Below are 13,653 nucleotides of genomic sequence, written 5' to 3' on the forward strand. Positions count from 1 at the left end.
TTGAAGATAAAAGAGTCATCACACCAAGACCGAGTAAAGTGAGTGAGAAAGAAGGGGAGGTTAAAGAAGAGGATTCAAAAGAAAAGGAGAAAAAAAGAAATGGAAAGACCAAGTGGAGGCAGGACACAACAAAGGGAAGTGCTAATAAGCAGAGGATGAGGGGTGAAAACGAGGCTGAGATCTTGTTTCTGTCAGCGGTGGGAGGATGAAAGTGGAGGGAAGTCTTTCCATTCACAGTTATTGACCGTATAAAATAAAACCGTGAATTACGTTGAAGGTTTGGAACATGGTATCATTGTCACTGTACATGTGCTGGTGTGTTTGATCAATAGCTGTCATATTCAGTGATATCAAATAGCTTTGTTTCTGCTATTAGTGAGAAACCTGAACCAACTATAAAGGCAGTTGTCTGTCAAATATTCATAATCGTGGGAGTTTTATTTTAAAAGCAGCTGGGCGACTGTAGTACGAACTGATGAGCACATAACTGAGGCAGCAGGGATCTTTGTCCTTTAAACATGCACTCAGTCTTGTCAGAGATGAGCCCTCAGGATGAAAGGCCACTAAATTAAGTCTCAATACTCCAAAGAAGCACAGGGTTATATTGAGAAGGAGTGTGTGTGTGTTTGTGTGTGTTTGTGTGTGTGGGTGTGGGTGGTCAAAGCATCTACAGAAAGATGCAAACAGATGGGTCACACAGTTGTCCCTCTGTGAGTTTGGAGCTGGAACAGCTAATTACATCTTAATTAAATATGACCCGCCTGTCCCTGCTCCTCCTCGTCCACAGATGACACGTGTTTTTGTTTATCAGTACACATTGAGACGGTGTGAAAGGACTAAATTAGTAAACATGTGCCCGTACGGATGCCACGGTATTTCATGGAAATGGAAATGGTATCAGCAGGGAATTATTTCACTTCCAAATTTTATTGCCATATTTAGAAAAATAAATGTTTTTTTTTTTATTCTTTTTTATTTTTGAGAACATTTCATAATTTTATAATTATAATCATAATATTATCAAGTTATATGTTGGTTGTTTTAAATCTGCTTTATACATAAACTTGACTTGACTTATACATTACAAGAAAAACATTTATTATTGCAAGGATGAAATCAGATTTATGAGAAAAAGTTTTTATAGTGAAATTTTATGAAAAATGTCCATCGATATTTTACAGCATGGATCTAATTTTTCTGACAGTTTTGTTCTAAAGTTAAAAGGAAAAATCATTATGTGAAAATTCATACATAACAGTACAAAAAAAGTTTTAATAATGTGTGGGGAAAGTCCTAATTTCATAAAATAAAGTATACTGTCAGAATAAAATCAAATGTTTTCATTGAAAAATGTCATTTTTGAGAAAAATGAGAAATGAATAACATCACAAGAAAGGAGTAGAAGATTTATGAAATGAAATAGCAATGTTATACTGTAAGTCAGTATGCAAAAACTAAGTCATTATATTACAAAGAAAAAAAATGATTAAAAAAAACAAAAAAAAAACGTGATAATTGAGTCCTAACTTTATGAGAAAAGAACAATCAGAACCTGACAAAAACAAAAGCAGCATTATCACACAAATTAATCCTTTCTGAGCAAGAGCGTTGTTTAATACGGGAAAAAGTCAGAATAACGTCTTAATTTTGTAAGGAAAATTTCTATTGCGAGAATAATGTCAAACATTAGGAGACAAAAATCATAACTTGAAAAAATTGAATAATCTAAGAAGAAGAAAATAATTTTACATTCTAATGTGACAGAAAAAAGCCATACATTTATGAGAATACTTGTAAATTCACAAGAAAAAAATCACAATGATCTGACAAACGTAATTAGAATAGTTATGATTATACACATTCAAAGTTATTTTTATGATAAATAAGTCACAAGGAATATGTTACGAGGAAGGGAGTCGAGAAGTGTAACAGTAATGCTCCAAAGAACTAGTTGTGATGTTGTGTTTTTTATGAAAATAAAGTCATGATTTGTCATTGTATTTGTTTTGTGCGTTACTTACATTATTAAACATCTTTATTAAATTGAGCAGTATTTTTTTGTATTTCATGCACCCATTTACTCACTAATACCTGCCAGTTTGAGTGAATATGTTTGTTCCCGTTGGCATGTAGTTCCCCAACCAGTCAGGAAATATGAAGTGATAAAGCTGAAGACTTTGCATGTTCAATATCCGCCAGCTTGTTGACACACCAGAGGTGGTGAGACACCTGGTTGCACACTTTTGGTAAAAAAAATAGAAGACTCCACTGACAAACAACAGTGCAGCTTCGATCTCTCATAAAAGCCGGGAAAGATCAGAGATACAGCAGGAGAAATTGGATGCCTTTTGTTTGGAATTCATGATCAAGGAAAAGCCAAATGTGGCTGGTGAGGACAGCCGACCCTCGTCACCTCCAGTAAGAGAACGTGAACGCCGGGGGAGCTCAGAGAACTCAGACACTTAAACCTTCCTGTTAATGAAGCTGTCATGCTCTCGCTTCTGCAGCTCCCGGCTGAACTCGTACCGCTGTGGGAAAGTCAGGGAGCGCTCCACTAGTTTCAAAACTTTACTCATGAGTTTAATGAGGAATAGACTGAATCAGTCTCATCAAGTGATGAATGTAAAAACTGACTGACTCACTTTTTCGTAGCGCAAACCTTGATAACTGAGTCTCCTTAACAAAGTTGACATTTAACATCAGTGATACTTCCACTGTTCCCCAGAGGATCAGTGGATGTGTGAGCTGCTTCGGGGTCACTCTGGTCTCCTTGTAACCTTTTCCAGCTGCTTCAACACGTGTTTGGACGAGGTCAACAGAAATCCTTATTTTTGATAACCACTGTAACCATGTGCTGTTGTGATGAGTCACTGATAGAAACTTGCTCTAAAAATATAACACGACTTCATCCCATAAACACTAGAACCGCTGAGGCAGTCTCACAGACAGTTAGGGGTTTTATTACATCAAGAACTTTGTCTAAACCAAATCTACAGGTCTGAATCTCCTTGACGTTTCCTAAATATGTGTGTTTTATATTTTCTAAAATACACAAGTTCTGAGCTAATTTTCCTCGGACTGCCACAGCGGTGCTGACTACAGATACACAGACTACTGGTGCTCCAAGAGTTATAGATACATTGGGGATCATTACAATTCATTTTCACTGTTCAGTGCATTTTTCCCCATCTCATTTTATCCTCTTTTTCCTAATTTTACACTGTACTGTATATCCTGATCTGAAGAGGGAAAGACAGAGAGGAAATGAGAAGCCATTTTACAGATCAGATTTGGAAAACTAGCAAACACGCCCAGAAAAAGACATGTGGATAGCGGAAAAAGAAAAGACTACTGTAGAAGAAACGTCGCAACTTTTGGCAAATGAGCGAAGGGGAGGGATGGAGGAGGTTCAGAGTTGGAGGTTTCAGACTGGACTGCAGGACTGGACTGACGAGAAAAGCTCCGAGAGCCGCATTGACCTTGGCAGGTGAGAGACCTCAGAAAGCATGAAAGAGACAAAAAACGTTCGCTCCTCAAATAGATATGAATGAGATGGTAGAAGTGTGGAAGTGAGCATCAAATGCTGCTCTGCTTTGCCTTACTGGGCCACCTCCTTCAACACAGAGGTTTGTGAGGTCATCTTATTTGATTGCCATTTGGAAAAAAAACAGCTACACCTGCATACTAGGTCCATTGTGTTCTCGTTATGTTCCCCCAGCGCATAAGGTTAATGACGAATTAATGCATCACCTGTGAAAATCCATCCCTCCAAGCTGAAAGGCCAGGGTTCGGTACCTTTGATAGTTACAGTGTGTTTAACACTAACAAAGGTCTTGAGGACTGGGGATGGTCCAGCATGTCTTGTCATACTTCTTTGTCCCACCAGAGCAGATATAAATCACTTTAACAGTCAATTTCCTTCATAGATTTAAATGAGGAAGACGTCACGCGGCCTGAGAGGGTCATTAATGTTGAGTATACTGGACTGGTAGATAGTTCAGTTGATGGTCACCCATCTGCACCTGAGTGTTAAGAATGCTCAGGAGGGAGCAAAAGAATCATGATTGCATTGAAAAGACCTACTACGTCAACGCCACATGAACCCTTTCATGATTTACTACCCATTTGGTCTGGAGTCATGGAGTCACGTGCCTTTGAAATGCTAAAACAAGAAGCAAGAACAAATAGACGAACAGCTCAAACACTGTATTTGACAAAAAAACCTCTATCCAGTCAATAGAATTAACAATGTTTTTGCCCTTGGATGTACAGCGGCTCAGCTGACACACACACACACACACGCACACACACATAGAAGTCCTACCATTGTTTGATCGCAGTGTCCTGGCCGCGATGCCATTCGTCCCTATCGGATGATGAACGCCGGCGCCGTCCACCATCCCTGCCTCCCCCGGCTGCTTCAGGAGCTCCGTCAGAGTCCTGGAGGGAGGGAGGGAAAATATTTATGATTACAAAGTCATAATACAAGCTTGTCCAAGTGCATCCGAGCAACTCCATCTATGTTTCTGAGGAGAAGAGCATGAAGGAGACTGGAGAGCAGGACGTGATGATCCAGAACGTGGATGCAATACTTTAAACTGATGTTGTTTTCAAACGGTGATAAATAATGCACCCGCCCATTACACCGTCTTTTAGTGAAAGAAAACCTTCACATATCTCATGTGAAATGCTTTCAAGATTGTAAACAGTGATTTCAGTTAAAACAAGCTTGTGGTCTGCTACAGTATTACATTCCCCCCTGCTGCTATTTTCTATTAAATAAAAATCAAACCAACACAAGAAATAAAGAAACCACAAACCACAGCAGCAGCGGAGCCTTTTCTGTCTCCACAACTGACTTGTTAGTTTTTATTTCATTCCTGTAAACCACCCAGTGTTTGTGGACATTGTGAAGCACCAAAATAATTGCATGTACATCTTCAAGAAAGCTCCTAATTAAGGTGTTGTTGTACGCAAAGAAATGATGGGAATATACTCTACACACCAGCTGTGACCTCCGATATGCTCTCCAGAGACTCTTGAGTACTTTATTCCAGTTAATTCCCCCGTTGAAACCTTCATGCAGCTCAAGTGCCTCTGAGAAATTGTCTTTTGATTAGCCTGGAGTGGAATATTTGTGTGGCCTCATGAGAGTCACACACGCAAAAAACATCAGCACAGTATAATGTAATCCCACACAAATGATGCGCAAGAGGAACCAAAAACTCAAAACCTTCAAGTCCTAGTAGAAGGTCTAACATGTGTATACACACATTTATATTAAATATGGACAGATAACCACCTTTGTGAATGGATTTGCTGTAAATCCACACTGAATTTAATCCAACATTCTTTCAAAACCTTCAGAAAAAACCTTTATATACACAAAATCCCCTGCACAGTTTGATCCAAAGCTCGTCGTTTTAGTAATAATAATATTAGTGGAGAGTTTAGGACAACCGCACAGCAGGAATCATGGGAAAGGAAAAACGATACAGAAACTTTAAGTGTTCAATAAGAATCAACTAACAGTGCACAGAAACTCAATTCACTGGGCTGCAAGAGAGGAGAAATGATTTCAAGACAGGAATATAAATTAATTTTGACAACATTGAAGTGGGCTGAGTATTAAATTGAATGCTGCTATCTTCAAGCTCAGAGACCAGGGAGCTTAAGGGTTCCGTGTCCCAGCTTGTCTGGGACCGCACCACCCTGACCACAGATCTCCAGTGGTGTCCCCACTGGAGATCTGGAGGGGGGGACATTCTCCCAGTTTGGGGGTTCCAGCCTTGAATACTCTCATCATTACAGATGTCACTGTTTGCTTCATTTTTTACAAATTCCTCTGCCAGCTCCTGGTATTGTCAGGCTTCTCATGTTCCTTTCCCTTGATGTTGCTGCTGCTGCTGCTTTCTTCTCAAGTTTGTTGTGCACCAAAATGTTTGGTTGGTCAGTTATTGTACAGTTTACAGTCTGGATTCTCTGCAGGAAGGGAAAGACCCTCAATCAAGATTAAAACTCATTTATTTACAGCTGCCTTTTACTTAACTATTTGAAACATTCTGAATTTAAATTAATTAATTTCAGTACAACATGGTAACTCTAGCTCAAAGGGGACCTATTATGAAAAACACGTTTTCTCTTGCTTTAACATATATAAAGTGGTCTCCCCTCAACCTGCCAACTCAGAGAAGGAGGAAAGCAACCAAATTCTGCAGTGTCTGTACAGCCGCCCGGATGAGCCGTCCAGTGTGATGTGGATCTACGAGCCGTTCAGATTCTGCCCCCGTCGTTACGTAACCAAAATGCAATTTACATCAGTTGGCCTCCAATGCGTGAAACCACGCCCACAACTAACTCTGGCCGGAACAACAACAACTCCGCCGGCCGGAGCTTCAGCCATTATTTCGTAGCGGTATATCGCGTCATTCACGTCAGGCAGCCAATCAGCACAGTGCCTCATTATCATAGCCCCGCCCACTCAGAATCCTGCATAGAGAATGAGGTTAGAGAATGGGAAGATAAAGACATGGCTCAGAGGCTGAATTTCTAATTTATTTAGCAAAAACAATCAAAAGCTTGTTTTTAAGACATTCAAGGCCTGTTTAAAATAGGTATTAGATGCCATAATAGGTCCCCTTTAAGTCTAACTTTTCTTTATTATACCACTGCAGTGTAACTCTATTTTGTCTATTTACTTTTCATGTTTTCATTATGTAAATGAATTGAAATGTGCTACAGAAATAAATGTGCCTTCCCTCGCCTCTGTCATTCTCCATCACTAGCCACTTTTACATCGGGGGATACCCAGCGTTTAATGTGAGGATCCAATATGTCGCCTGTACAGAGACCGACGCGGGGTGGATCCACCAATAACTCTCCTCCAAGGGTTAGGGTTAGGGTTAGGGGTTAACCCTAACCCTTCACTGCGGGTCAGGTCTAATGTAAACAGAACTAAGCAAGTAGGAGGGTTTTTAAGTTGTCATTATTATTTCATAAAATAAGGAAACAGCTGATGAGTGTAACAGCAGCAGCAGGAAGTCACAGGTTGGATCTATATTTGCTAGATGAGTAACTGGGGAGACGAGGAGATCCAGGAGCTGCTCAGCCTCGGGACCGAGGACACCATGAACCGCCGTATGTCTGGAACCACAAAGGACGGTCCATTGTTTGAACAACTGGTCACAAAAATGACAAATTGCAAGAAAGCAAAACTCGGCCAAAAGACGCTCATCCCAATGTTCATCCATCCTCGTTTTGAAAATTACACCTGTCTGACGGAGTATAAATCCTGCTGAGTTAGGGATAATACTTCATTCTACACGCCCACACAGCTTACGTTATGTTACACGGATAACGCCTCCCGACTCGCCTTCAGGCCTGAAGTGACAAATATCACACCTTACGCTTATATTACCCAACGCGTGTAAAACGCGTGTTCATCATCCAGCAATAATAGCGGGATCCAATCTAAAAGCGCTTACTTTTGGATGTCTCAACCTTTTTGATTTCTCACACCAACTCAATGTTTCTGCCCACTACACGCTACTGTAAATGTCACATTCCATGTACAGAACATGTACCTCCATCTTTGCCCTTTTTAATCGGTACAAGTCATACCTGGAGACCTGGGGTAATTTGTAATAATCATCGAGAATCTTGTGTGATATTAACCCAGTACAAATGCACTGCCATGTCTCTGTTCCAGTGTAAGACTCCGTGGGATTCACTGAATCAGCATAGCAACGTGCTGTACCACTCAGTGCTGGTAAGGCACCTCTTTCACGCCATGCCGATAAAAGAAAGGAAGAAAAAATCAATCAAAAGAAGAGAGGAAGCAAACTCGAATGACCAGATAAACATGGAAGCAGTTAAGATGATTGCTGTTGCTGCTTTTTGTGTTTGCATACGCTGTGATAAATAGGAAGAAAATATTCAAACCTGAGGCGGACCTGAGGAGGGCTGAACATCATCTTCTGCCTAAAACAACCAGCAGTTGTTGGGGGTCACACTTGGGTACCAAATCCATTGCAGGGACTGGTCCAGGCGCCACAGAAGTTTCCAAACATCTGCATTGTGAGGACTGAAAATATCTGAATCTGAAAATATTTAGGACTGTAAGGGCCCGATTTACTAAGATCCTAAATAAAGAGTACTAAATTGCGTGTGCACTGAAAAAGTTTGCGCGTGCTGTTGTTGTGTGTTTTGCGGGTGATCAACTAAGATTGCGTGCGCAATTGATAACAGGTGCAAACCTCAGTATTTAAATGAGGTGTTGCGCGTCTTACGGTTTGCGGCGCAAACTTTGCGCCATTGAGAGTGGATGGAAAGCAGGATAGTTGCAAGCGCAAAATGAAATTTGACGAGTTGGAGTTAGAGATATTAGTGGAAGAGGCAAATTGTTGTGCCGTATTCAGCACCCCTGCCGTGAAAAGCACCCCCTCGTATATTCAATGATAAGTAGACCAAGAAAAAAAACAACACACTGACACTTCAATATATTTATATATACACACTCACACAAACACATACTTAGGAGTTTATATTATATATATTTACAAATATTATGGAAGACAACACAGTAAGCAGGCTATTAATTAATGACATCAATTACCCGATTTTTTTTTTTACCCGAATCCATGAGCGCATTTAAACATGAATCATTAACACAAAACTGGACGCTAAACAGAACATGGACAACAGAACATGAACAGAACACGGAATGAGAATATCATTTTTGTCAGACGAGGGGGTGCTTTTCACGGCAGGGGTGCTGAATACGGCACAACACCGGGGTATGACAACTGCAGAACAAGTATAGGCGCACAATGAGAAACACTTTTTTCTCCATGAAAACACGTGATTTATTTATTATCACAAATAAAAAAATGAATGTGCCTCCTGTGGCAACCTTTTGCTGAATAATACTCGATTTAACATTCAAATTAGGGATGCAAATTATCGATTATTTCATTAATTGATAGTTGATAACCTTATCGATCGATCATCGATTAGTTGATAAGCGGCGTTTTTCCCCCATCTGAGATACAAACATAATTTTTTTTGCTTATATAAAATACAAAGGACATTTTAATGTATTCCTTAATCAAATATTTATTTGATACAAAAGTAACAAAAAGACATTTTTGTACCACAAGGAATATAATATAAAGTGCACTTCAAGGCTATTAGTAGTAGCAGCAGCCATAATAGTGTCATTTGTGTCAAGCAAATTTTAAGTTCTAGTTACGTTTTAAGTTAGAGTTTCTGCAGTGCTCAAAATAAAATGATGAGACCTGCTGTATTGGAGCACATTTTCTTTTAGTTAAAACTGTAGCGGGGACAGATGTTTAGAGAAACCTATGTATGTACCGGGTGAAGGCTGATTTATGGTTCCGCGTTACAACGACGCAGAGCCTACACCGTAGGCTACGGCGGCGGCTCTGCATCGATTTAAGGCGGAACCATAATTCAGGCTTTAGGGGAACATATCGGAGAACAACCAGAAGAATATAGAGTGGATTAAAAATAAAAGTTAAGCACAGAGCTACATGTGTCTCCCGTCTGGGCCATTGCAGACTCATTGCCTGAGCATGATGTTACTAAAACCAAACATATCCGCCGTCTCTTTCTTCTGTGCGCGCCGCGGTGGCAGCGTGTTGTGTCGCATTAAATGTGGTCCGGGCGTAATACCAGCTGGTGAAATTAAACGAAAAAAATAAATAAATAAATAAATAGATTAATTGTAATCGTTAATTTTAATCGGGTAATTTCATAACGGCAATTAATCGAAAATCGATTAATTATTAACATCCCTAATTCAAATAAAATATTTCTCCTTTTGCATGTGCAGATTAGCACCTTCCTTTCGAACGTATTAAATACAGACGCAATCACAATCCACGCAAAAACTTTCAGGCTTGGTAAATCTCATTGCGCATGGTAAATGGACCAATTTGCATCTTTCCCTCCCAGTATTTAGCAATGTCTGGTGGGTACGCCCCATATTGATTGATCAGGGCAAAAGTACTAAATGAACAGCGTGTGCTATTTTGCGCATTTGAGAGGCGCAGTCCTCTTTGCACGCTGTTAGTAGATCAGCTGGCACTTTGGTTTGTGGGTGCTGTCAAGTTTGCACAAGTTTTTACACATGCAAACCTTTAGTAAATCGGGCCCTAAGTGTCTAGTTTTGGTTAAATATTGGCTCAAGTCCTGATAATGTCACTCTATTGTAAAAACACAAAAAAGCTCTTTTGTAATTCAAAGATTGACTGATTCACTCACTTTTGAGATGCTGATGCTAAAATATTTGTTTCATGTTTTTTTATTTCCAAAGTTACATAGTCCCTTCATGTGATATCAGGCTTATTGTTTTACTAAAAGCCCAAACCTTAATATAACCTTAACCTTAATATGAGGTTGGAAATATCTTGTTTAATAGTGAACTTCTTGCCTTTCTCTCAACATTTTTCACACAGCTGAGGTGTCATTAAGCTGCTCCACTGGAGCTGCACAGCGGCCAGCAGTCGCCTGCCGTGTCATATGAATGAGAAAGAAAATGTTGCTGAAAAACACACAGCTCATCAAATTCTCTCCTGCATAAATTAACATCAGGAAAACATTGATTTAGAATTAAAGCCCTGGGAGAAAGTCAGGCAAGGGTGAGTTCCAGACCCGGAAAAGCGGGAAGCTGCTCCGGCATTCATTGGCAATAAAAAATAAATAAATAATGCAAAATTAATATTGAGTATTGTTTTACTTTGAGTTTCTTTTTCGGCCATTTGCTCTGAAGGTTTCAGGCAACATCAGAATTTACAGGTTCTGTAAAGGGATCATTTTATAACTGTTGATGTTTGACAAAGTTAGGAAATTGGGTTTCTTTTGAGACAGCAGAAAAGCACAATAAAAAAAACATGAAATATGTCCAGAGGCTGTAAACTGTGTGATGCAAGACCGCACAATACCCTACATGCATCTCAACGGCCTTCATGTTTCCAGGTTTGCTTGCCAAGCCGTTTTCTCCTTCTCATCTCATTAATATCTGTCCACTTCCAATCCATTAATTCATCCGTCTTCCACTCCTCTCTCATTCATGGTGATCATAAAACAAACGTGTCTGTCATTCTCTCTTCTCCCTACAGAAAAAGCTAACGAGCTTGGTATTGTTCAGCGTTTGTTGTTTTCTTCGCTCCACATCTCCCAGAAAACATCGTCTCATCCTTTCGCTTCTCTTTTTATCTTTCCTATCTCCTCAGCATTCCTCACCCTGTTATCTCTCCCATTATTTATTTTATATTTCATTGCTGCTAGACTCTTATCTCTCCCTGTATTACTTCCTCAAGGCTTCCTGTGTCTTTCCTCTCCTCTTAGCCCGCTGATTTGGCTTCTCTTGCTCTCTCGTCGTTTAGTCTCCCTTTCTGAGTCTTACCCTTTGGGCCACTTTTGCTCCCTCTCCCCCTCTTTCTTTTTCTTTAGTATTCTCACCCTTTCCTCCAGCATTTCTCTTCCCCTCTCCGAAGGAACTGTCACATAAACTATTCCAACTTGCAATGTTAGCTCTCTTGAAATGATACATAGTGTTATGAGAACAGCAGAGGCCCATATACAACCCCAGAGGACTTAAACCGTAAAGAGATCTTTGAATTATTGGCGCATAATTTACCTCATGGTTCAAAGAGGCCATGAACTTTTTCTACATTGTTACGTTATGTTGCATGAGGTAAAGCACGGCTGAGTGCATGAATATGCAAAGGAACGATGCAAATGTGCAAAAGCTGAAGTAGTGGGGGTGGGGATAAAGAAAAAAAAAATCAAGCATTGTGTAAACCCCAGATAAGAATAGCATCTACCCCGTCTATACAGGGGAAAAATCTGGCTCTTTTCTGATAAGTAGGTTGAAACTGGCTGTGTTGACAAGCAGCAACTCAAAACAACACATGCAACACATTGTTCTGATACGAATGAAGGCAAAATGCAACAAAGCACCTACTACATACATGCCTCGTTACATCTTTGATTATGTCCATTTTTCCCAACAACAGGACTGCAAACGTTTCGCTCCGATATGTGTAAAGTGTACACCATTTCTGGCTCCAAAGGAATTAAGGAGGTAATTGCTGGCCAGCTGCTACCAATCAGCTTCACTTGATTAATTGATCATCGGCAAGTGTATGCACCTTTATAAGAAACAGACGTTTTGGCAGCCTGCAGCCTTGGAGCAGATGTGTGATAACCCAGCGCCAGAGAGGTAAGACGGTCCCAGAGAACCGACCAGTTCTGCTCTTCAATCCTGGAAGGGTCATCCAGCTTTTTCCAACCCATCCAAAGCCCATCATTGTACAATGAAAAACATTTTTAAAAGAGGAAAACATTCATCATAGGGGTTAGGTGTCATCTAGGGCTGCACGATTAATCGTTAAAAAATCGCGATCTCGATTCATGCTTGAACGCAATCTCATTTCCAAATGACGACGATTTAAATTTTTTTTTTTTTTTTTTTTTTTTTTTTTTTTTAAAAGATGGCTGCATAAAAAAAGGACTAGGCCTATGTTCTAGGTTGTTGTAGTCCTGTCATGGTCAACTATCATGTCATGTTTGTTATATTTTGTTAATGATTGTGGATTACATTTGGAGAAACATCTACCTTTCTCATCACCTGACACATATTGCACATAAATATTGTTAAAATTGTTATTTTTAAAATTATTTAAAGACTAGGGAGATGTTTATTGTTTTTATGTTCAATGTCAGCTATTACAGCAAAAAGCAGCCAGAGGAATAATTTGTTGCCTCAGAACTACAGGATCTGTTACAAGTCCCCTTTCTGAAAGGGTGTTCAACTCAGGGAGGAACAAATATTGTTCAAAATTGTTATTATTGTTTAAATTATTCAAAGGTTTGTGTAAAGAAGACAAGAGATGTTTATTGTTATTATATTTTTGTTCAGCTGTTGCAAAGTAATAAGTGCAATAAATTTTATATTGGAAAAAAATCGTGAGAGAATCGTGATCTCAATTCTAAGCAAAAAAATCGTGATTCTCATTTTGTCCAGAATCGTGCAGCCATAGTGTCATCCCAATGTCAGACTGTGCGATGCTGCTAATAAAGAAAAAAACAAACAAAAGAGGCTTTGGCTTTGTTTAGATTTGATATCAACATCCATCCTGAGTGATCCAATGACAAGCGGACAGCTCTTAGCACGTCTGTCCACACCTGGCGTTAAGAAGAGTCTCCACATGTGTTCAGATCTCACTACTCCCCCCAACTGTATTATGCAAATAAGCTGGTAGATGATTCCCGCCTGAAAAGACCAAAGTTGTTCTGTTTGTTTTCAACGAGGCTGCAGCCGTGCACTAAAGTGTACCTCGTAACCACGATAGGGAACATGAACACCCTCTCTCCAATTTTCTCCAGCTTTATTTAACAGGTGAACTGTATGTACACAATAATAAGAAATAAACAAAAGCTTCAGAAAATCGAAACGGAAACATATATGTCTGAATTTAAAAGAAGAAGAGGAAGTGAGGCACGACCGGTCCATGATGTGTGTTGTTTTTGGTGGTTCTGGCTCCTTTTTGTTGTTTGGCAACTTCCATTTGATGCCCTTGCTGCGTACATGAGTACGTCCCCCTTCCTACGCAGAAGACATCAGTT

General features: G+C 39.8%; 1 protein-coding gene across 1 annotated transcript in view; it reads right to left on the minus strand.

The window, feature by feature from the left end:
* Positions 1 to 13,653, minus strand: part of LOC133422071 (protein shisa-8) — a 153,919-nt gene that overhangs the window by 95,739 nt on the left and 44,527 nt on the right. Inside the window, exon 3 of the mRNA XM_061711969.1 lies at positions 4,325 to 4,440. Within this exon, the coding sequence (XP_061567953.1) occupies positions 4,325 to 4,440 (116 nt within the window). The remainder of the gene's footprint in view (positions 1 to 4,324; positions 4,441 to 13,653) is intronic.

The sequence above is a fragment of the Cololabis saira genome, chromosome 21 (genome assembly GCF_033807715.1).
Source record: "Cololabis saira isolate AMF1-May2022 chromosome 21, fColSai1.1, whole genome shotgun sequence".
NCBI classification, from domain to species: domain Eukaryota; kingdom Metazoa; phylum Chordata; class Actinopteri; order Beloniformes; family Belonidae; genus Cololabis; species Cololabis saira.